Source organism: Phyllobates terribilis, unplaced genomic scaffold (genome assembly GCF_046119375.1).
Source record: "Phyllobates terribilis strain yellow unplaced genomic scaffold, ASM4611937v1 Scaffold_11__3_contigs__length_659146591, whole genome shotgun sequence".
In the NCBI taxonomy this organism is placed as follows: domain Eukaryota; kingdom Metazoa; phylum Chordata; class Amphibia; order Anura; family Dendrobatidae; genus Phyllobates; species Phyllobates terribilis.
The window spans coordinates 177,009,934-177,034,968 of NW_027362771.1; the positions used below are offsets into that span (position 1 = coordinate 177,009,934).

The 25,035-nt window shown below is 40.5% G+C and overlaps 1 protein-coding gene across 5 annotated transcripts in view; it reads left to right on the forward strand.

The window, feature by feature from the left end:
• The window catches only part of ANO6 (anoctamin 6), a 155,507-nt gene that overhangs the window by 78,894 nt on the left and 51,578 nt on the right, over positions 1–25,035 (forward strand). For all 5 annotated transcript variants that reach the window (XM_073651836.1, XM_073651835.1, XM_073651834.1 and 2 more), the window contains 4 exons: positions 13,161–13,226; positions 17,154–17,432; positions 19,177–19,290; positions 22,279–22,394. In XM_073651836.1, the coding sequence (XP_073507937.1) occupies positions 13,161–13,226; positions 17,154–17,432; positions 19,177–19,290; positions 22,279–22,394 (575 nt within the window). The remainder of the gene's footprint in view (positions 1–13,160; positions 13,227–17,153; positions 17,433–19,176; positions 19,291–22,278; positions 22,395–25,035) is intronic.

Genomic DNA, 25,035 nt, shown 5'->3' on the forward strand with positions numbered 1-25,035 from the left:
AAGATAAATGGAACTGTAGCACCCTGAGGGCTCGGTTGCTACAGACGTATTGCACCTCACCCAGAGGTGTGATATCTCACTCTCAGGTAAGGATGGAGTGTGGATCAGGACCCGACACCTGCATGCATTACACCACATTGCCGTGGGGCAGGGCGACCAATATGCCCCTGAGATGGGCACGACAGTCCTTGTCCCTGGCTGGAGTGGGGGGAGGGAACACTGAGGAAGGGGAACCCTGTAGTGCAGGAGCAGGGAGGAAGCAGTTCCTGGGTGCATTGAGAAGGGAGTATAAAAGGTGGGCACCATCTTAGTTCAGTGCAGAGAAGTCTGAGCAGAAGTGGCAGGGAGAAGGGGCTCTGCATGAGCTCTGCTCCGGAGGCGGGCCTAGTAACAGAGGCCCAGGCCTGGAAGAGGGAGAAGGAAGGAAGAGGAGCGAAGAAGGCTCCAGGAACGAGGAATGAAGGGATCCCAGGGGTGCGGACGGGCGAGTCGCCACCGCACGCCCGAATCCACCTGCGTGGAGGGGTCAGGCCAAAGGGGGAGACCGGTCCCCGAACTAGTGGAGGCAGGAAACGACCCTCAGCTAGAAACCGGAGGCTCTGACATTTTATGTGGCGCAGCCCCTCGCTACACCCGCTAGGAAGGCACCACATAGGGTCAGGGAAACTGGCGCCAAGTTTACCAAGAGGAGGCCCGAGGCAGCCGGACAGAAGGGTTGGTAAGAAAGGCCAGACAAAGGACACACAAAGGGGGTCCTGTGAAGTGCTCCAAAGTTATCTGGGAGTTGTCTGAGCCCCTCACCTGGTGAGCACAGTACGACGTGGGCAGCCGTTACCTGCAGACGTGGTCTGGATAATAAGAACTGTGAGTAAAGGCCCTGGACTGCATCACTGACTCCGTGTCGTTACTGCTGCTGCCCTGCACCATCACTCCCATCCTCCGCATACACTGCCCTGAGGCTATACTCCTCCCGTGGGGAGTTATGCTACGCTCTGCTGCACCCACAACACCAGCCTCAGCGGTCTGCCCTGTAGCGGCGGTTCACTCTGACCGCAATCCACGGGTGGCGTAGTCGGACATTTAAACATCAAAACCACATAAATAGTTCCGCCACTGGTTTGACCGCCCTGAGCCACGGAACCGGGTCGCCGCCACGAAGACTACAACCACCAGCATCCACCAAAAAGGGTCCGGCTCCGGGTGTCCCAAGGCCCAGGGGGTGCGTCAGAACATTTTCATCACCTTTCACAATCACCAATGGGACAAGGCAGGGATGTCCTCTGTCCCCTCTCTTATACATCCTAGTGACGGAGCACCTGCTCTCATCAATTCGCCATAACCCCAATATTAGGTGGATTGAGGTGGGAGGCACCGAGTACAAGTGCTCTCTATTTGCTGATGATGTCCTAGTATATATCACTCAATCACATATATCCATCCCTGCTGTTATGGCTGAAATAGATCACTTTGTTACATGGTAAAATTTTAAAATCAATGCAGCGAAGTCTGAGGCCCTCGATGTCTCCCTCCCCAAATCCATATAGGATTCCATCCAGTCCAACTTTCCCTTTGCCTGGCCCTCACAAGATATGGCAGACGGTGGTTGGCCCGGCCGGCTAGGCCGCATTGTAGCACACTGAGCTTCCCACTGCAACTTATGCTTCATGTCCATGTGCCGGTTCATGCATGAAGTACTCAAACTCTGTATTTTTTGGCCTCTACTTAGCTTTTGCTGACAAATGTTACAGATAACACGAGTTGGGTCATCTTTATCGATCTGAAAAAATGCCCAGGCTATGCAAGGCTTAGCACCCATGCGACCTGAAGAGCCACCACGACTTGTGGTGAGAGGCAGAGTTGTGTTTGAGGATGCAGTTGTTGACGTGCTTCCAGTACTACGTCTCTGTCCAGGAAGGCGCAACCTGACCTCGTCGTCACTAGCATCTTCCTCCACCTCCTCTGCTGACCTCATCTCTTGGCTGACTGTGGGTTGACAGTAAGTGGGATCTCCAACCTCATCATCATCACCCTGTGTGTTATCACACCCGTCGTCCTCAGAGCCAACCTGTTCCTGCCCTGACAAAAAACTAAAGTTGTCGCTCCAATCAGGTATTTGAGTCTTATCATCGTCTTCCTCATTGTCTCCACCAACAGGAGTTACAGTTTGGGAATGAGGGTCTACATTATGGTCAGAACCTTCTGCGTCTGGTCCTGGATCCGACTCATAAAGATTCTGGGCATCAGTGCAGATCATTTCCTCGTCTGGATTCACAGAAGCGCTGGAGTCGACCTCTGATTCCCAGGCTATAGTATGAGTAAACAGCTCTGCAGACTCAACCATCTGTTCTACCTCATACTCAGACGGGCAGCTGGAGATTTGGGAGCTGTGAGGAAGCAAGTGCGATTTGGGTGGCACCTTTGAGGACTGGAGTATTTGTGATGTTGAAGTTGATGTGGAGGAGAGCCCACTTAAAGGAGCACTTGATATCCGTTGAAGCACCTGCTGTTTTTGTGCCTCATCTGGAATTTGTAGCGAATGGCGTGGCCGTAAGAAAGGGATCTTATCACATTGTCCGCTAAAAGAAGTAGACATTTTAGTTTGGCTGGAAGATGGTCTTTCTTCTGCAGATGTTACTGTTGCTTTAACACCTACCCCACGGACACAACCTTTTTTCCCCTTCCCAACACGCCTATTCCCCTTTCCACCAGCAGCAGGCCTTTTTCCACTCATTTTGGTGGTTAACTAATTCACAACTCTGGAGTTGTTTGCACAAAAAAACAATGGATGGTAACCGAGCAGAGCTGAGTGGCCAAACTGTGGTATTAGGCCAAAACTATTGGCTGGGTTAGATGCAGAAAAAAATTATATTCAATTTGCAACCTGATGGAGGTCTGTATAGATGGATTAATAGAACAAGTCCCACACACAGCTAGAAGCCCAATATTTTTTCAGAGGTAGATGCAGAAAAAAATATATTCAGTTTGCAACCTGATGGAGGTCAGTATAGATGGATTAATAGAACAAGTCCCACACACAGCTAGAAGCCCAATATTTTTTCAGAGGTAGATGCAGAAAAAAATTATATTCAGTTTGCAACCTGATGGAGGTCTGTATAGATGGATTAATACAACAAGTCCCACACACAGCTAGAAGCCCAAATATTTTTTCAGAGGTACTGTAGATGCAGATAAAAATTATTTTTAATTTGCAACCTGATGGAGGTCAGTATAGATGGACTAATAGAGAAAGTCCGACACACTACTAGAAGGCCAAATATTTTTTCAGAGCTAGATGCAGAAAAAAATATATTCAGTTTGCAACCTGATGGAGGTCAGTATAGATGGACTAATAGAATGATGCTATGCCCAAAAGATTTTACTTCACTAGGTGCAGTAAAAAAATTGGTATTCTATACACAGGTGGTATATCTTGCAACACAGATAGGCTACTCCACTGACTAACACACTCTGCAATAGGCCAAAAAGGATTAGCTTTGCTAGATTCAGCCAAATGCTGTGAAAAAAACTTGCACAGCACTGGCACAGACCTGCCTGGCAAAAACTGATAGGAACTGATGTAACCTAGTCCTGAAAAGGACTCCAATTACAATTAGTCTTTACTCCCACAACCTATCTATTTAAGAGCACAGACCTGCCTGATAAAAGTCGTAGGAAATGCTGTAACCTAGTCCTTAAAAGGACTGCAATCACAACTATTCCCTACTCCCAAGCTATCTGTATATTTGTGCGAAAATTGGCTTGAAATTAACAAGGTATAGCGCACACAGCAACAGCGGTGCCGTCTAACACGCAGCTGCAGCAGTGAGAAAATGGTGGCGACGGGGAAAATGGCTTGGTCTTATAGGGCAAGGACATGTGACATACACTGCCAATGACACATGCCCTTGCTTGTGTGAAAAAAAGCACTTCGCTCCGTGTGTGCGCTGCTGATAGGCTGACAGATTGCACCTCCCCACTGCAAATGCGGGAAAGAGAAAAAAAAATGGAGATCTTCATTGTTCCTGCAGAGATCCATCCCCTGCCCCTCCCCCCACCCCGCTGTACACTCAAACTGCGTATTAACATTAATTTTCATCATTACTGAGAAAAAATCCAGTTATGATTTTGGTGCACGAACAGTTATCGAACATAACCTCGAACAGCCGAATTTTTCTCAAATCGTTCGTGATCGCCGAACGGCTCGAACACCGCCCAAAACAGCTTGAATTTGAGATTGGCGAACAGTTCGAGTAGAACAACGCTCATCTCTACTTCTAAGTGTAGAAGTTGGATTCCAAGGGTATATACTCAGTATAAATCCACTCACCTATTTGGTGTCTTGAGGTTCTGCATGTGAATCCAATCAGTGGATCACTCCATTCCTCTTTCCATTCAGTTTGCTGCAGAAATCTGGGAGCTGATGTGAGCACTGGACAGTGCTTTCATGGGCGATACCACTTAAATGTTTTTCCCAGCAATATGCGCTCCTGAAGGATGCTGATGGAACTCGATATTCGGATTCAAAGATGATTTTTATTTCAAACTCTTATATGGACACCATGGCAGTGTAGTATTTAGTAAATGTTTTAGGTAATGACTGTAAAATACATCTAGTAGTAGGGAGCAAACGTGCACCTTTTTCTCTTATTTGTGCATAAGGGATAAGTTTGAGCTCTTTTCATTTGTACTGGAAGATCTACATCTCCTTGAGCTTCCTCCTGCATAATAGAAAAATGCTTCCTCCTCTGCAATATACTTTTTGACAGGAACATGGTAAACACTTTGTGAGTATATGTGCATATGTAAAACTGCAAGTAGAAACTATGGGCAGCATGAATCAGAGCCTGGCTGCGCAATTGCAGCCATCTATGCTTTACTCTGAAATGCTGTCGGTGTTTTGGAGAAAAATATAGATCATCTTCTTCATGAACCTGGAGCGTCTGACAAGTGGCGTGCTCCTCCTGTGTGCTACGCCAGAAATATCCAGTTGGGTACTGGAGTGAGAACTCCACAACTCGTCATGAATTAGACTACCTTTGATGTCCCACCCCGCTGCATCCCTCTCCCGCCCAAGCTATCCTCATTTTGATGAAGCTGGCGTGAAAACACCAAAAATCGCAAAATCTTGGTGCAACTCCAAGTTGCTTCTAAATTTTCCAACTTTTCAGAGCTTTTACTTCAAAGCTTTTACACCAGAATTCTGATCTATTGGGCTATAGTTTGAAAAAATGGCCAAGGACTATAAGGGGAGACCCAACTAGCCCGCCATGGCCTCTGGCCGGCTTTGTCCCATCCAACCCTATAGTCTCCAGGTGGTTTTTCAAACTATGTACCTGGCTGCAATTGCACTGCCAGGCTCTGATTCATGCTGCTAGTGGTTCGGGCAGCATGAGGTTCCCTTTGATGAACTGTGTTGGGTTTTGTATGTGACCTCAACTGTTCAATGTTAATTAGTCTCTAAGAACGACTTGCTGGAGATTTTTCTTCATGTTAAGTCAAAACTGTGCCCGGGGGCCAGTTGTAGACTTGTATTGAAGACACAAGCCTTTATTCTCTTGTTGAAGTCACTTTTGTCCCTTTATTAAATGAATGGAGGATTCATCAAACATAGTTCTGCATTGTTTCTGATTGAGGACACTGCACTGTCAGTTTATAACTAAAATAGGCGATGGCTGCCTCTGAGCTGGTGGCTATTCTGTGCCAAAGCCTTGAGGTCTGATGTTCCCACATCATGAATCACTGCTGAGCATGTGGCTGCAGTGGTAGTAGCGCAGTACCGCACTGGACATTCAGAAGTCTATTGCAACATCTGAGTCATTCTATCAATACAAAATGTTTTTACACTTACAAAAAATGATTGAAAAGTCAAACTCTGTTACTAACCACACGTCTTCTGCTTATGGTGCTGCAGTGGAAAACAGAAACTTTCTATCAATACACTTTTTGGCACATACTTTCCAATTTGACTCATTTGTATGGCATTTTCTAGCAAAGTTAACCAGTTATTCATCAGAACATATACTGAAGCTACAAATTAACTATGGCAGGTTTTCATGACTTACTGTACATTTCTAATTGTTGTCAATATACAGTATTATCTAAAAGCTTTAGAAAATGTCATCAAAAGGGTGAGCACTCCTTCCCACAACAGGCTGAATGGGTAGTTAGTGGTACAGCAGGAAAAACTGAATTTTGTAAAGAAATAATAACAATACCTCCTGAGATAAAATGCTTATGGGTTACTTGTAGACATACCCAAGAGTTTTATAATAGTATTCATCAAATCAGAGCATGTCACAATTATCGCAAATGCTTGAATTAAAAATTCCATAATGGAAAAAATAAAACACACCTCTGCTTTCATAAGCCTATACCATGCAGCCAGGTAGGTAAATCTAGGTTTTCCTGCATTTGGGGCAAATATTCAGTTTGGCATCCCCTCCTATAAACACCTTAAGGCCACGGCCCCACTATCAGTATTCAGTCAGTATTTTTTCTCAGGAATGCGAGCAAAAACCAGGAGTGGGTGATAAATGCAGAATTGGTGACTTGTTTCTATTAGACCGTTTCTCTGATTGTTCCTCACCTGGTTTTGTCTCCCACTCCTGAGAAAAAATACTGACCAAATACAGATAGTGGGGCCGTGGCCTAACACAAAGGCTAGGCAGAATGGTCATTTCACAATATTTTTCCACGATTTGCAAGAAATAGAAAAGACGCATAACAATGCTGACCGTACTGAGATACCTCCAATGTCAACAATACCTACAATATAAAGATAATACTAGTAGTAACAAATAAAGATAATACTAATAATATCAACAAAACCGACTATTCTAACAATGCCAACAATTCAGATGGTACTGACAATACCAACTATACCGACAGTAACAATAATTAAAAAGAAAACCATCTTCACAGACAATACCAACAATACAGACAATTTCACCAGATCTGATTTCAGGTTTTTTTGCAGGAGACAAGAACACCAGCAACATTAGCGGTGCCCTTTATTAGGGTTTTCTGGGAGATTAACATAACAGGGGATGTGAATAAAAAAAAAAACAATTACTCACATGTTAAATCCTCCATCACTCCCAATACTCTGGTGGTCCATTAGGTCTTTGTATGGCACAAAACATCTGAGGCCAGTGATTGTCAGCAGCAATCACTATGTAAGTACACAGAAACAAAGATTGATCATGCTACTGGAGCACCATCTATGCTGGAGGGTGGATTATATCAGGAGAGTAATGTTAATTTTTTATTTAAATGATCAGATTTTCTATTGTTAGCCTAATTTTTGACACTTTGAAAACACACTTGCAGGGTGTGTCCACATAGGGTTTATCCGCACTGTACCAAATTTATACAAAATTGTATGGATTTCACTGCAGACTTACTGGAGATTTCATCCTGTATATCGCAATATTTGAAAGCTGCTTTGAAAATTCCACAGAATAATGACATACAGTGGATGGCAAATTCTGCTGCAGATTATCACCAAAGCACGTGGTGCCGCTCATACTGTAATAAGCAGAGGATTTTCCACCTACAAAATCCAGACATGTCAGACACACAGCAGTTCTCTGTCAATCTTTTCTGAGCTATTGAATATATATTATATAATTCTGAATAACATACATAGATATATACATTCTCTCAAAATCTGCTATATACCACATATATAATGCTGCTAAATATTGTGCTGTGTTTGGCTAGGTTTACAGATTCAGTGAGTACCACAAGTAAGCTCCTGACATATACACATGGGTGGTAATTCATCAAGCCTGGCGTTTTATTCTCAGGTTCTTTAATTGCTTTAAAGAGTAACGTCTTTTTAATTTTTATTTTATAAATCAATAGTACACATGAAAATAAGAAACAAATATATCTAATCAGAGAAATCTGCTTCTTTCTATTCCAGGACTGATCTTTCATTTTCAAACATCTCATTTCCCTGGTAAAATCTGTATTCCGTAAAGGATGATTGTTATATTAGTGAAATAGAAGATGGCAGTTGGTGCTGATAAGATTCTATGTAGTTGGGAGGAGGAGGGTGGATCTCTGTCTCTAGCCGCTCCCTCCTTCTCTCTTCACTAAATATAGAATCTTATCAGTAGCAGCTGTCATCTACTTTCTCATCAATATAACAATCGCTGTGCCCGTGTACTTCGTTCCAGGGTACCTGCTTCAGGGCATGGGGACGCTATTCAGGGGTCCCGGGACGCCTGTTTCCCCAGTGTCAGCTGTTGCCAGGAGACATAGGACGCTATGTCTCCTGGTTCAGGTATGTTGTGGGAGATTCCTTTCTCTTCGCTTTCCTCGGCCCTTTCTCTGTCTCTTTGGGCAGAGGTTAGAGATGTTACTTCAGCGGTGTCAGGTGATCCATGAGAGGGATATTTAAACCCGCCATAGCCTCTACTTCTCGCATTTAACTTTAGAGCTACGGTTGGTAACTCTGAGTGTTTCTTTGGCTTGTCTCTGGCTCTGGTTTTTGGTGTCCTCTGGTTCCTGCATCCCTGTTTATGCTCCCTGACCTTCCAAGTTTGTTAGGTTTGTCTCCGACTTACCGGTATAATTTATTGGTGTGTTTGACCCAACTGCGGCCAGTGTGCCTAGCGACAAGCCACCCCGCTATTGGCACCTGAAAAGGGCTCTGTAAAAGTCCCCCTCCCTTTAGTGGGAGCTGGTGAAGAGTACCCCAGCCCTCAAGAGTTTGCTTAGCGTTACGGCTTGAGCCAAGTGTGTCTGGCATACTGCTGTTGCTGGCCTTCATCTCACCACTACTCGAGTGTTACACTGAGCTTTATAGTTCTGCTAATACTTTAGTTCTACCTTTCACCAGAGCTGTCTCTCAAGAAAGAAAGCTATCACTGCTAGAAACCAGCAAAGTGAAAGAGACTGGAAAGCTGTTTGCTGCTCAAAAGACAACTTGAAAATACCAAGAATACCAATGAAAAGTCCACTCGAGTAAGATGTGCCAAGTTCACTTTTAATGAATCTGGCACATCTTTTGGCCCGCCGTGTACCAGAGTCTAAAAATTTACTTCTGCTATAATGTACACAACTTTTTAGCATAAATGATAGTGAATCTGTCAAGCAGTACAATTATTCATGCCATCTTGCTAAGCTTCACCCACTTTTTGGAAAAGGAATTGAGCTAGTGCAAAAATTCTCTAAATGTGTCTATAGGGATACATTAGCTAGAAAGAGGCCTAGGGGATTGCCATTAAAGACAGTGACTGTTGTTTTTTTCATGTTGGGATTGCAAAGGCATGTACGATCCCAGATATGTGCACAATTATAAGGCACGTGAGTATTTTGACCATATCCTCATTTTTATACATATTTTCCAGCTCTTAAGTTGTTGATGTGTATTTGTGTAATGAGGAAGGGTGAGGCCTCAGGATATGAACACCCTTTATTAAAGGTGTACAGAATTATTAGGCAGCTTGTTTTCCTCAGGCAAAATGGGCCAAAAAAATAGATTTAAAATTGTTAAGGGGCGTGATCACAGAACCGTCAAAAGTTTTGTTGTAAACTGTCAACAGGGTAACAAAAAATATTTTGAGAAAAAAAGCACATTCATTTTATAGCAGCCGGGAAGACATTATCCTCCAGTGCTGTCATATTCCAGAACTACAACCTCCCTAGAGGGCCCAGAAGTACAAGGTGCTCAGTGCTCAGAGACATGGCCAATGTGGGGGAGGCTGAAACCCGACTACCACTGAACAAGACAGAGTTGAAACAGCAAGACTGGGCCAAGAAATATCTGAAGACTGGTTTTTCAAAGGTTTTATGGACTGATGAAATAAGAGTGATTCTTGGTCCGTCAAGATATATGGGCTCGAGGCTGGACCAGTAATGGGCACAGGGCTTCACTTCAACTCAGACACCAACAAAGTGGGAGCTGGGCACTGCTATGGGCTAGTATTCTTAAAGATGAGCTAGTTGGACCCTTTCAAGTTGAAGATGGACTGCATCTTAAAAAAAAAACGAAACATTTTTATGCAGGACAATGCTTTATGGCATTATTTGACTTGTCGGGAAAGAAAAATGAAAAAATAATGACATGGCCCCCATCCTCATCTGACCTAAACCCTTTTAAGAACTTATGGACCCTTCTTAAACTGGAGATATACAATGAAGGAAAACAGGACACCTCTCTGAACATGGTCTGGGTGGCTGTGGTTGGTACTGTCCAAACCGTTGATCATCAATGAATTAAGAAATTTATATATATGTATTTTTATACATTTTGAGCTTGGTTATTATTCTCACTTAAACAGATAAAAATAAACAAATGAGATGGAAAAATTAAAATTTTTTTCATTTAGTTGCATAAATAATTCTGCACAAAGATAGTTGCCCAATAATTATACACACTCTAAGAAAGACATAACCTCACTTATTACTTTTTTTTTTTTTTTTATAAAAATATTCAGGCTTATTAACCTTTTGGATTGACTAACACAATGTATTTGTTTAATAATAAAATTAAATCATCAAAAATACAAACTGCCTAAAAATTGTTCACAGTGTGTAAATACACACATACGTTGATTATAAATACACACAAACACACACACATTGATAAATACGCACAAAAACATATATAAACACACATACACACACTGATGTAAACATACACACATTGATGTAAATATACACACACAAACACTGATGTAAATACACAAACCATACTGACTGCTATATACAGTTAAGTCCAGAAATATTTGGACAGTGACTGAATCGCCTTGATTTGGGGTCTGCATATCAATATTTTTTATTTGAAACAATTGAGATGCAATTGAAGTGTAGACTTAATTAAAGGGGTTGATCAAATATATTCTGTGAAACGTTTGGGAGTTGCAGCCATTTTTCTACAAAGCCTCATTTCAGGGCTCAAAAGTAATTGGACAAATTAACTTTACCATAAATGAAATGTTCATTTTTAATACTCTGCAGAGAATCCTTTGCCGGCAATGACTGTCTGAAGTCTGGAGGCCATGGACGTCACCAGACTCTGGATTTTCTCCTTAGTGATGCTCTGACAGGCCTTTACTGCATCTGACTCGGTTGTTGCTCGTTTGTGGGTCTTTCTGCTTTAAGTTTTGTCTTAAGCATGTAAAATGCATGCTCGATAGGTTGAGATCTGGTAACGGACTTGGCCATTGCAGAATATTCCACTTCTTTGCCTTAAAAAACTCAGGGTTGCTTGTGCAGTATGTTTTGGGTCTTTGGACGGCGCTTCACAGTACACAATGACAATCAACCTTGCTGCCTTTGGTTGAATCTGAGCAAAGTATCGTCCTGTACACTTCAGAATATATCCGGCTGCTTCTGTCTTCAGTCACATCATCAATAAACACTAGTTACCCAGTGCCATTGTAAGCCATGTATGCACATGCCACCACACTGCCTACATCATGTTTTACAGAGGATGTGGTGTGCCATTTCAAGCCTTCTCCATACTTTCTTCTTACCATCATTCTGGTACAGGTTGATCTTAGTTCCAACTGTCCAAAGAATGCTTTTCCAGAACTGTACTGGCTGCTTTAAATGTGTTTTGGCAACGTCAAATCTGGCCTTTCTATTTTTAGGGCTGGTTAATGATTTTCACCTTGTAGTCAACCCTCTGCCCTCTGTATTTGCTCTCATGAAGTCTTCTTTTATGATAGATTTAGATACTGAAACACCTACTTCCTGGAGAGTGTTCTTCACTTGGGTGGATGTTGCGAAGGGGTTTTCTTTACCATGGGAATGATTCTGCGATCATCCACCTATGTTGTCTTCCGTGGACATCCAGGCCTTTTTGAGTTCCCAAGCTCACCAGTGCCTTCTTTGTTTTGCGGAACGTACCAAACCTTTCATTTGGCCACTCCTAACATTCCTGCTATCTGTCTGATGGATTTCTTCTTTTTTCAGCCCAATGATGGACTGTTTCACTTCCATTGAGAGTTCCTTTGACCACATGTTGTGGGTTCACAGCAACAGCTTCTAAATGCAAATGCCACACCTGGAATCAGCTCCAGACCTTTTACCTGCTTATTTGATGATGGATTAATGAAGGAATAGCCTATGCAGCCCATTAAAGAGCTTTTGAGATAATTGCACAATTACTTTTGGTCCATTTTCTACTTTCTGACTCGGCAAAATGCTCTTAAATGGGTTCTCCATGACTATTTGTTTCACCTACAGAGAGGTCGTAAATATGTATGGAGTGGAACAACATGGCTCCATACAATTAGTGGCCTAGTACTGAAATTTATCTCCAATTCTTGTGTTCTGCTCCATACATTGCTTGCATATATCAGCTGAACTATGGGTGTGCAAGGTGTCAGTTTGCTGACTGGCAACAATGTATTTGCGTTAAACTTGACCATCGGCTGTGTGTAGTATTGCTGTACAGCCCCATTCACATTAGATAAGTTGAACTGCAATTTTTCAACACAACTAATTGATGAAGTGCTGTTTCTGACTTAAGGTAGCTATGCTTTCAAAATCCATGAGAGCCGTTTTAAAGAGAACCTGTCAGCACGATTTTGTAATGTAAAGTAAAGACATGGCTATAATGGCACTGTAACAGATGAAATTGATACCTTTTGGTGAAGAAATCCGCTTTCTGGCTCTTCTTTAATTACCATTTGACGTTTTTGACTTATTAGATTTCAGTTCACAGGGGTCGGACTGTATTCTAGGTCTTCTCCCTTTTTGTAATTCCCCGGCCTCTCTTCCTATGTCCAGTCTTTCAATGACCGGTCACTGTTGAAGTTTCAAATAAAGAAGGCAGATTATTCCAGGACCGGAGGATGATGGAGGGGCCGGGAAATCACAGACAGAGAGGAGAAGACCCAGGAGTACAGTCTGACCCCTGTGCACCGAAATCTGATCAGCAGAAAACTTGAAATGGTAATTAAAGAAGAACAACGAAGCAAAAGTCTTCACCAAAGGTATCAGTGTAATCTGTATTACAGCGCCATTACAGCCATGTCTTTACTTTACATTACAAAATTGTGCTGACAGGTTCCCTTTGAAAACAGATTTTCTTCAGTACACCATAGACGATGTTCAATAGATATTTTTATCTTGAGAGTCTTAAGATGGCTGCTGTTCCCATTTACTGAGATTCTCCTGTTTTTATGTTTTCTTTGCAGAAGAAGCGTCAGGCCTACGAGTCCGGTCTTATGAGGAATGGCTTACAGCTAGAGGCAACGAAATCTGTAAGTTTCTAAATTGCATTTGTTCCATTTCATGCATTAAAGTGTAGCTAAGCTTTCTTCCTGAATTTTCACATTTAGCAGGCAGTTGAATTGCCTACAAATCGATGAGGTTCTAGGTCCTGAGAAGACCACCAATCGCACAATAAGCCTATGAACCTGTACTCTGGTCTGTCTCTGCACTTAGTTGTGTGTTCCTTTCTGCTGAATTGCACACTTCTCAAGGGTCTACTGTGCGATCAGTGAAGGTCTCAGGACCCCGGACCAACACATTCACCATATCTGCAGTCAATTCGAGTGCCTGCTTTATATGAAAAATCCGACAGTAAGTTTAGTTAGTTTTTACGTATCTGGTGTCTGGCCAGTATATTAAAAGCCATGTAAAGTGGTTGTTATACTATTAAATATCATATTCATTTTATAGATCTAGAACAAATTGAGCACACCTTGGGCATCATGGCAGACAAATGGAATAAAAAACTGATGAAAATGTAAATTTATTTTTATTTTTTTAGTTATAGAAAGTGTGAATCACTTTAAAGTCTCTTGAACAGCCTTTCAAGATAGAAAAATGTTTTATGTAATTGCTCCTTTTAATGCGCTTCTGCAATAAAAAGAAAAGGTGACGTTAGTATTAGTTGTTCTCTTGTGGTGTTTGTGAATAGGAACAATAAGGTATTTTGTAGAAACTTCAATTTTGATACAAGTTAAACAGAAATGGGTGTTACAGTGTAGATTTGTATTTTAGGCTATTTTCACAACTGTGTTGTGACTTTTTAAGACTTGCAGAAGCCATAGCACTTTTCATATTCATCATACAACAGATACCCCCCCGGCGCCCAAAAGACCCTCTTAACTTATTATAGGGTACATCAGTTTCTGGCACAATGATGATCTCTGCAACAAAGTTTCTAAACTATATATAAACAGAGCCTACGGCAGGTTTCACACATCGGTATTTTGTGGTTCGTACTTGGACTGTGATGCACGAACTGGCTATGGGTCCCTGACCCGACCTTGGCGGCCTTGTAGGGTGACCTGTGGGCGATCTGTGCATTATGGTTTAAGTACTTATCACGTAACAAGTATGTGTAAAACTTGCCTAAGGCTAGGTTCACATTTGTAGTCGTACAAGTGAAAAGTGTATTCAAGTGTGCTACATACCATATTTCCTTTGGTCAACTTATTGAACTACTATATGTGAGTACCCCCCATTGGCATTTATGTTCTGCCATAGCACACCCTAAATGCAGCTACACTATATGTATAGCCTTAGCAATCAGTATATTTAATATGCATTAGCCTTATACTTGTATATTTTTGCTTATTAACTGACATATGTATAGAGGCTATATGCTCCAATATTTGAACTTTTGTCTGTAAAAGATTCTTATGTTGTGTTGCTACCTTGATGCTAATTTTTCTACATACTTAAATCAAAACCCCCTCCTTTTGCACTTGCACTTTACCTTTTTAGAGGGGTTTTTATAGGCATTCCTTACTTACGGATTAATTGGCAATAGCACTTTATAATAGGGCTAGTGCAATATTGAATCTATGATTTAAATTTGCCATGGATGGGTTATCTCTCACGTACCAATATAGCTATGATGGAGGCTTGGTTGTTGTAATATTTGAAGGCACCTGCTTTTTATAAAAAAAAATATATTTTAAAACTATTGAAATAAATTATATTGGTTTTATATGTGTCTATTTATCTTCCTTTAAACTTGGCCTATACAGCTTGAGTTTTTTGTTTAAAATTACTTTGGGAGTGATAACTTTTACCTTGTTGAGCTATACATAGAATAATGTCTATCTGAATTTAGAAGTATACATCCATCTACGTCTATACAAGTTTTCTGTTGTTTTTTTTTTTTTTTTTTTTTCTTTTTTAATACTTTTCTTTAGGTACAGACAAATGTTTACGTATTAGACATATTGCAGCGTACTGTTATATGTACAGTATATGTCTCAGAGCGTTTCCCATTGAGAAGAATGGAGAAAAAAACATGCGTCTTATATACTTTTTTTTTGGAGGGGGGGGGTTTGTTACGTCCAAAAAAAGAATAAAAAACACAAGATGATGTAAACCAGGCAACATAATTTTGACTGTGTTGCCCATTTTAGCCTATGGATACTCTGCCATATAGATCTGAATACAATTTTTTTTTTTTTTGTAATTCAGGCATATGCACTGTACATATCAGAACCTAGCTTAAGACGTACATCAAAGGGGCTTTCCTTTTATTTTAATTGGATGTAAATAAATCTTTATTGAGTAATTGTATAAGAGAAAGCTATGTAACTTTTTAATGTGTTTAAGTTCCTAACCATTATCAAGATCCCTGCGTGCTGTCTATAAATGGAAACATACATCAGAGAATCTGTTCTTTTTCATGGACTACTGAGAGATATAATGCACATAATAATCAATTCACCAATGTCGGTTGGACATGATCATGACAGGTTTTCAGCCACAGGATGTAAGCAGGAATGTCTCTGTTGGTGAGGAACTAAAACACAAAAAGAAAATTGCAGGACTTTCCAGTTTACAGTGTTGGAAGAAGTTGTCTCATCATAAGGACCCTTGTGAAAATTAGGTTGCCACCTGAATGCTCAGAAATGTTAGTATTCCATGGAAGCTATGCAAATGAATGGCATAAAGTAGGGGTCCCCAACCTGTTGCTGGGGAGTCACATTGTTGCTCGCAGCTGTCTGCCAGCTTGGTACATTGGCTACGGTCCGGAAAACAGGTATGAAAAGCACATGTCAAAATGGTGAATTTCGTGAGTAGCCCTGCACAGAGGAGCAGATCTGGATGCACATATTCTGATTTTAGGGGTTTAGAGATAATTTAAGTATGGTAAGCTGGAGACAGGATGATACTACCTGTCAGAGGAGGTTCTTGAAGCTGGATATGACAGTGTGGTGGGAGTGTTTGATGGGAGAATACTGAATGGGGGTATTGTGGGAACCTCTGGATCTTGGTATTCTGCTTCGGGATGACTTCTGTGGAAAAGCTTTGGTTATCATTACAACTGTAATTCGGGCTTTGGTTGCCACTACTGTGAGGGGGGGTTGTGCTGGATGTGGCTCGCGACTCTCTCTTAGAGCTAAATATGGCTCTCAAGGTCAGAATGGTTGGAGACCAGTGCCTTTAAAAGCAAGCTATCCTGAGAAAATGGCCTATTGTTTAAATCCGTTTTTTATGTTACATGTAGTTAAAAAACTAAAAAAAAAGCTTTTTTTTAGCACTGGAGTGGCGCTTTAAATCTAAGTGCCTTGCCCCCGGTCATATACTCGCCCTCCGGTGTCTCCATAGTTTTTTTAGTGCCTTCCAGTCCCCCCCGCACCATCTTGTAAGCGCAGCTTCTGACTGGCCAGAAGTCAGAAGCTACGTCACACGCTCTCAATACAAGTCTATGAAAGCCAGAACGAGGACACAACGAGGCTCTTATTGACTAGTATCTAAATATGACCTCCGTGCAGCTACATGAAACACTGGAGCTGCCGACAGGTCATTTTTCACAGGAGGCCAACAGGAGCGACACTGGAAACCGATGAAGACGGCGACAGGTGAGTATATGACTGGGGGCAGGGGACTTAATTTTAAAACACCACTCCATCGGTGCAATAAAAAAAAATGCTGGAGTGGTGCTTTAATTGTCTCACTGGCCACTGGGGCTTTTTTTAGACTCGTACTTCTTGACCTTTCAGGAATAATTTTTAGCTGTGCTCTATATTATATATTTTTCATACAGAATGTGCTATGTAAAAAAGACATTGCCAGTATTTAAAAATATATGCATTTAACACTAAAACCTGATTTAAACAGCAGGTTACTTTTTGATGATAGCGTTCCTTTAAAGCATTATTTAGTATTATACTTTGGAATAATTCTGTATATGTTATAATTTTCTATTTTAGGTTTCTGATGATGGACTGGTGTTTGTGAAGGTACATGCGCCATGGGAGGTCCTGTGTACATATGCTGAAGTAATGCATATTAAACTGCCTATACAGCCCAATGACCTAAGGCAAAAACATTCAGCTTTCAATTGGTTTACGAAGATTTTTACCATAAGTGAGGATGTAATAAAGCCTGAACAAGAGTATTTCACTGCTCCATTTGAAAAGGATCGCATAACAAACTTTCACATAGAAAGCAACGATACCTTCTTCACTCCAGCTACTCGAAGTCGCATTGTAAGTAAACTTTAAATTATGCTTTCAGTAATGCATAAAAGGATTGTACTATGATTGTCCGTTATCCCCTTTCCATATCTTCCATAATTTATTGATCACCGTGGGTGTGATTTCTGGAGCACCAACAGATTTAGAGAATAAGGCCCTGCAAGGTTTTCCCTGAATGAAGTGGAGGTCAATAATCCACACCTCGGCAGTCCCACAGACATTGAATGGTGCAGAAATTAGCCACTGATGTTTCCATCAGCCTAGTGGACTTTGAGTGGTGTGGCCACCACTTCTTTCAAACTCCTTATTATTGTCGTGAAGAGGAACAGAACCCCATAATATGCAGTCTGGCACCTAGTGTCTTTCAAAGAATACAGAGGACTCCTAGGGCTCTCCCCCCTTCTTTGCACTTCTTTACTTCTTACTAGTTTTCTTGTTGAGCTAGTTATACTAAAGTCATGTGCAGTGAGAACAAACCGAGGCCTGATGACCCCCATACTAGTGATTTGCTGGAGATCACTTTAGATAGGTGTAAAACTTCACAAAATGTAGATTGAAGGAAAAGACAAGTCATGGTTTTGGACTGCGCTAACTGAAATGAAGATCAATAAGCGGTCTTTCTCAAGTGTAAAAACAATCTGCACTCTTTTTACACTTGAAAAAGACATTACTCGAATATACACCCGAGGGGACTGGAGTGAAGTTGCTCCAAATTTTGCAACTTTTCAAAAAGTGGCAATCGATGAATTGGGCGAAAATACATTTTATATTGCTAAACTCCTACAAAGCAGGAAAAACAAAAAATAAAACATGTGAGCAAATATAATATAGACTTAAAAATAGAATAACTAATTCGGTGTAAACCAAAAAAAAAAAACGAAAAACACACAAAACTGATAAACTGCTTTTTTTCCTACTTACACATGGAGAGAGAGACCTAGCACTCAAATTGGCCTTGTGGACTACTTACCTAAGCTGCTTGGTTCACCGTCACAGACTGCTCCTGACGGCGATTTTGCGGCTTCCACTAACATCACGTTGACAGAGCAGCGGCTTCTCTTTCGCTCTGCTATGTTGACGGGGTATGACTGCTGATATACTGATGATTTGCTGCCGATTCCCCGCTGCCTAACAGCGGGAAGCCGGCTGTCAGTCAGCATGACGTCATCAAACACGCCCGGTCAACAGAGCCGCCCAGAAGAGAAAGAGCTGCTCTGTTGACGTGGAGGAGCTGAATCGCTGCCAAGAGTGGTCGGAGCCAGCGCCTAATAGAACAGGCAGATAGTTAGGAACTACCTGCCTATTAGTTTTTTGTCTCATAGTAAAAATCAAATCTAGTCCTGGATAACCCCTTTAAACATACCCCGTTGAAATAACTGAGCCAGACTCCGGTTTATAAATCAGCGGGCTGGTTCGCCTTCAGTATGACACTTTTTGTTGCTAATATTTGTCCACAGATTTAAAATAATACTGTAGTTTCATGTCAGCTAGTAAAATCTAAGTGATATTGAATACTCAAAAAATCGAGGTATTTCTCATATAGTATGTCTTTCTCTTTTCTTTTTTTTTGAACACAAAAGTATTTACCATCACATTTATCTCTAGAAGTGTAACATTAAATTGTTAAACTCCCCATTAAGGAGTACCTACCTAATTTTGGGGTATATGTCTGTTACTATTTTTCATGAGTAGAACAGGTAATTTCTAGAAGCATTGTTCTAGATACTTTAATAATTGTGGAATTTCATATTTGCAGGTTCAATTCATTCTGTCTCGGGTTGAATATGCAGTGAAGGAAAACGTGAAAAAATTTGGCATCAACAAATTGCTGGATTCTGGAATTTACAAGGCAGCATTTCCTCTTCATGATGTAAGTCATTTAAATAAGATGGTAGATTTTCTCATAGATCTTTCTAGACTGCTTTTGTATTGATAAGGTTTTCAAAATAGTTTTCTAGACCCTCAGTATCATTTATGTATTTTTCTTGTTAAAACAAAATATAATACATATTCAATAGTAAGTTAAATATGTAATAATATAATAAATATGTAAACACATATGTATATGTAGACCTTTATTCCTTAAAAGAGAATCTGTCATCCAGGTTTGTCACCTAATCTGAGAGCTGCATGATGTACAGATAGAGACCCTGATTGCTGCATTGTCACTTACTCAGTTCCTTGTAGGTTTGATAATCTCCTGCTGATAAAACAGTGGATTTTATCACTAGAGAACTAGTAAGCTGTGTGTAATTTCACCCTCACCACTAATTGGCTGGCTTCTGCATATGCACAATGTGCAGAAAAAGCAGACAATCAGTGGTGTAGGCAGGGTTATGCAAAGCACAGCATTCAGAGAACTGGTAGATCTGCAATAGAAGCCCAAAAGTTCATTTATACATGTATGAATTGAAGGCTAATGCATTTAATGTGATGTTACAGTAGTGGTGCTAAAACACTGATTTCTTAAAAAAAGTTAATGCTGGATGTGAAAGGTGTCAGGACACTCAGTTCATTGAATCTTGCAATGTATGGGGATGTGTAACCACAGACTAGTAAGGGTGCCCATGCATGTGTATGGAGAGTAGTATTGGGACACATGCATTGAGCAATGAATTTAGGTTTTTCATTCAGTCTCGTTAGCACAGGTGTAGGAAATTCATTACCTAGCAATGCAATTGACCTTTACTAACATTTGTGGAAGAATGGATCTGTGACGCTAGTCACTGCTCACATATAAGCCATGAGGCTCGGTAGTCAAGAGGTCCAAGGTCAAAAGTCAAGAGAGTACTTCATAGACAGAGGGGTGAAGTGAAGGCGTAATCAGGAAACCGTCCGAGGTCAATATTCTAGGAAAGTAGCGGATCACTACAAAAGGGCTAGGCAAACGGATGGTCGAGCAGCAAAGATCAAAATGCCAGACAAGTAGTACAGAGCAAACACACACCTCATGAGCAAAGCTACAATTGGCGGCAATTAAAGGCGGATAGCTGGTTAAATATTCAGGTAATTACTCAGGACAAAGGGACACATGGATGAAGCCCCGGCACAACCTGGTCCTGATTGGATGGCTAAACTGTCACTCCCGACACTGACAGCTAAGCACGCCCAGCATCCGATTGGGCAGCTGTACTATCCATCACCATACTGACAGCTCTGCATGCCCCATTCCTAGATTGGATGGCAGAGCTGTTACTCACTGTATCCAGACACTCAGAAGGATTTGTAACAGGATCGTACTAAAGAGCTCACTGAATTCCAGCTTGTTTTCAACAAATTTTGTTGAAATTTCTTCCCTCCTAAATATTTCACAATCCACTGTGAGTGGTAATATTGAAATCTGGAAGTCTTTAGGAACCACAGGAACTCAGCCATGAAGTGGCATACCACATAAAATTACAGAGCGGGGTTGCCAAGTGCTGAGACACACTTCATTCATCAAGACCGGCGTTGTTCTCTCCATGAATCTGGAGCGTCTGACGAGTGGTGTGTTCCTACATTTGCTACGCCAGAAATCTCATTCCAGGCAGGTACTGGAGTGAATTTTCTGGTGTAGGGAATGAATTAGACAATTTGTGGTGTAAAAAATCACCAACATTCTACTGACTTAATAACTACAGAGATCCAAATTTCCTCTGGCGATGACATCAGTACATAAACTGTGCTTTGGGATCTTCATGGCATGGGTTCCCTTGGCTTCTTCACTATATGATGCACGAGTTTGGCGAATGCCAAAAGAACTTTAACTTGCCCTACTGCATTGTGGCAAGTGTACATTTTGATGGAGGAATCTATGAGGTTGTTCTTCCCTGGTTGACATAGGCCCTTTTTTTTCAGAAGAGGGAAATGTTAATGTTTAAGCATACCAACACATTTTGGAAAATTAAAAGCTTCCAAACTTTGTGGGAACAGTTTGGTTAAGGCACATATATGTACTAGCATTATTATTTGTGAGCCCAGCGCACAAGCTGGGTTCGTAAATGCACAGCTAGGTGGGTTTGGTCTGCAAGAACTTGACTGGCACGCACAGAGCCTTGATCTTTACCCCATTTAACACATTTGGGATGAGCTACATTGTACAATGAAGATTGGGGTCCAGGCGCTCTCGCCCAACATCCGTGTTTGACCTCAAAAAATGATTTTCTGTTTGAATGGACAAAAATTCCAACAGATGTTCCATAGCTTACAGAAAGTCCTCCTAGAAGAATGAGAATTGATGTAAGCTGCAAAGGGGAAACCAAGTCCATATTAATGCCTGTGGTTTAGAATGGGATGGCATAAAAGATCCTGTACATGAAATGTGTAGATGTCATAATGCTTTTGTTCATATATACGGTATGTGTGTGTGTGTGTATGTGTGTATATATATATATATATATATATATATATATATATATATATATATATATATATATATATATATATATATATATATATATATCTATCTCATACATACATACATACATACATACATACATACATACATACATACATACATAGACACATGGCGTACACATGCATATAGCTTTGCTCTCAATGATCACATTTACCTTATACTAGATTAAATGCCAAATTGTTTCTTTTTCAAAAAGCATTTTATTATTTATCCTACATTATTGTTATTTTATCAGCTTCTCCTTCTTGAGCATTTTGAGCTCTCTTTGGCTATTTGTCTAGTAATTTGCTCATTGTTGCATTTCTGGTAGCATTTTGGTGTGAATACCTCTCAATTAGAGACTTTTTGATTTGACACAGTCATCAACATTTTGCAAAAACCACAAGTCAACAATGAAAAGTGAATTGGGGGCCTGAGTGATTTACCTCCGTACCTGATCTGCATTGTCTCTTTATTTTGCAGTGTAGGTTTAATGTCAAGTCTGAAGATCACAGATGCCCGAATGAAAGATATCTGTTGTACAGAGAATGGGCCCACCCTTTTAGTTTTTACAAGTTACAACCATTGGATCTTGTAAGGTAGGGAGAACTAGTGGGTTACTTCAAGCAGAAATTCATATAAATTTCATATTTTGGTTTCTACAGTAAAAATTGATTACAGGAATAAAAACTTGTGGTGCCTCTCTACAATTTATATCATTAATTGTGATAAAATGTTGTTCTTGTAACTATTATTCCATTTGCTTCATGCTGCATCTTGATTTCACATCGCGCATATATCATAATCCTGTATATATATATAATATAAGTATGTGTGTATATATATATATGTATGTGTGCGTGTGTATGTATGTGTGTATATATATATATATGTATGTGTGTATATATATATATATATATATATATATATATATATATATATATATATATATATATATATATATATATATATATATATATATATATATATATATATATATATATATATATACAGTACAGACCAAAAGTGGACACGCCTTCTCATTTAGAGATTTTTCTGTATTTTCATGACTATGAAAATTGTACATTCACACTGAAGGCATCAACACTATGAATTAACACATGTGGAATTATATACTTAACAAAAAAGTGTGAAACAGCTGAAAATATGTCTTATATTCTAGGTTCTTCAAAGTAGCCACCTTTTGCTTTGATGACTGCTTTGCACACTCTTGGCATTCTCTTGATGAGATTCAAGAGGTAGTCACCGGAAATGGTTTTCACTTCACAGGTGTGCCCTGTCAAGTTTAATAAGTGGGATTTATTGCCTTATAAATGGGGTTGGGACCATCAGTTGTGTTGTGCAGAAGTCTGGTGAATACACAGCTGATAGATAAAAAAGAAGCTAAGTAAAAAAAAACGAGTGGCCATCACTACTTTAAGAAATGAAGGTCAGTCAGTCTGAAAAATTGGGAAAACTTTGAATGTGTCCCCAAGTGCAGTTGCAAAAACCATCAAGCGCTACAAAGAAACTGGCTCACATGAGGACCGCCCCAGGAAAGGAAGACCAAGAGTCGCCTCTGCTTCTGAGGATAAGTTTATCCGAGTCATCAGCCTCAGAAATCGCAGGTTAACAGCAGCTCAGATTAGAGACCAGGTCAATGCCACACAGAGTTCTAGCAGCAGACACATCTCTACAACAACTGTTAAGAGGAGACTTTGTGCAGCAGGCCTTCATGGTAAAATAGCTGCTAGAAAACCACTGCTAAGGACAGGCAACAAGCAGAAGAGACTTGTTTGGGCTAAAGAACACAAAGAATGGACATTAGACCAGTGGAAATCTGTGCTTTGGTCTGATGAGTCCAAATTTGAGATCTTTGGTTCCAACCACCTTGTCTTTGTGCGACGCAGAAAGGTGAACGGATGGACTCTACATGCCTGGTTCCCACTGTGAAGCATGGAGGAGGAGGTGTGATGGTGTAGGGGTGCATTGCTGGTGACACTGTTGGGGATTTATTAAAAATTGAAGGCATACTGAACCAGCATGGCTACCACAGCATCTTGCAGTGGCATGCTATTCCATCCGGTTTGCGTTTAGTTGGACCATCATTTATTTTTCAACAGGACAATGACCCCAAACACACCTCCAGGCTGTGTAACGGCTATTTGACCAAGGAGGAGAGTGATGGGGTGCTACGCCAGATGACCTGGCCTCCACAGTCACCAGACCTGAACCCAATCGAGATGGTTTGGGGTGAGCTGCACCGCAGAGTGAAGGCAAAAGGGCCAACAAGTGCTAAGCATCTCTGGGAACTCCTTCAAGATTGTTGGAAGACCATTTCCGGTGACTACCTCTTGAAGCTCATCAAGAGAATGCCAAGAGTGTGCAAAGCAGTCATTAAAGCAAAAGGTGGCTACTGTGAAGAACCTAGAATATAAGACATATTTTCAGTTGTTTCACACTTTTATATTAAGTATATAATTCCACATGTGTTAATTCATAGTTTTGATGCGTTCAGTATGAATGTACAATTTTCATAGTCATGAAAATACAGAAAAATCCTTAAATGAGAAGGTGTGTCAAAACTTTTGGTCTGTACTGTATGTGTGTATATATGTATGTGTATATGTATATGTGTATATATATATATATATATATATATATATAGATAGATAGATAGATAGATAGATATGTGTGTGTATATATACAGTTATATGAAAAAGTTTGGGCACCCCTATTAATCTTAAGCTTAATGTTTTTTAAAAATTGGTGTTTTTGCAACAGTTATTTCAGTTTGATATATGTAATAACTGTTGGACACAGTAATGTTTCTGCCTTGAAATGAGGTTTATAGGGGTGCCCAAACTTTTTCATATAACTGTATAATATATATATATATATCAGCCAAACCTGCCAATTAATGTGGTATCTGCCATAGCTCCATAGCTCTCATGTCTTATGTGTGCAGAATCTTCCAGAGTAACTGCAGAATGTCTTTATCTACCTCTACCTCCTCCTTCTACTTCATCCTCTCTCCATAGAATTTTATGAGCAGCAACCATCTTCTCATAACCCAGTAATGTAAAAATCTATTTACACAGAAGACAGATTTTACTAGTGAATTGAGAGTGAATGATCAAAGTTTCTTATCTTCACTTTACTTTTGATTTCTGAAAAAAAGAAGTTATAAATATTTGATTAAAGTCTTCCAAACTCGTTGATCTTGGTGGGTTCCACCAA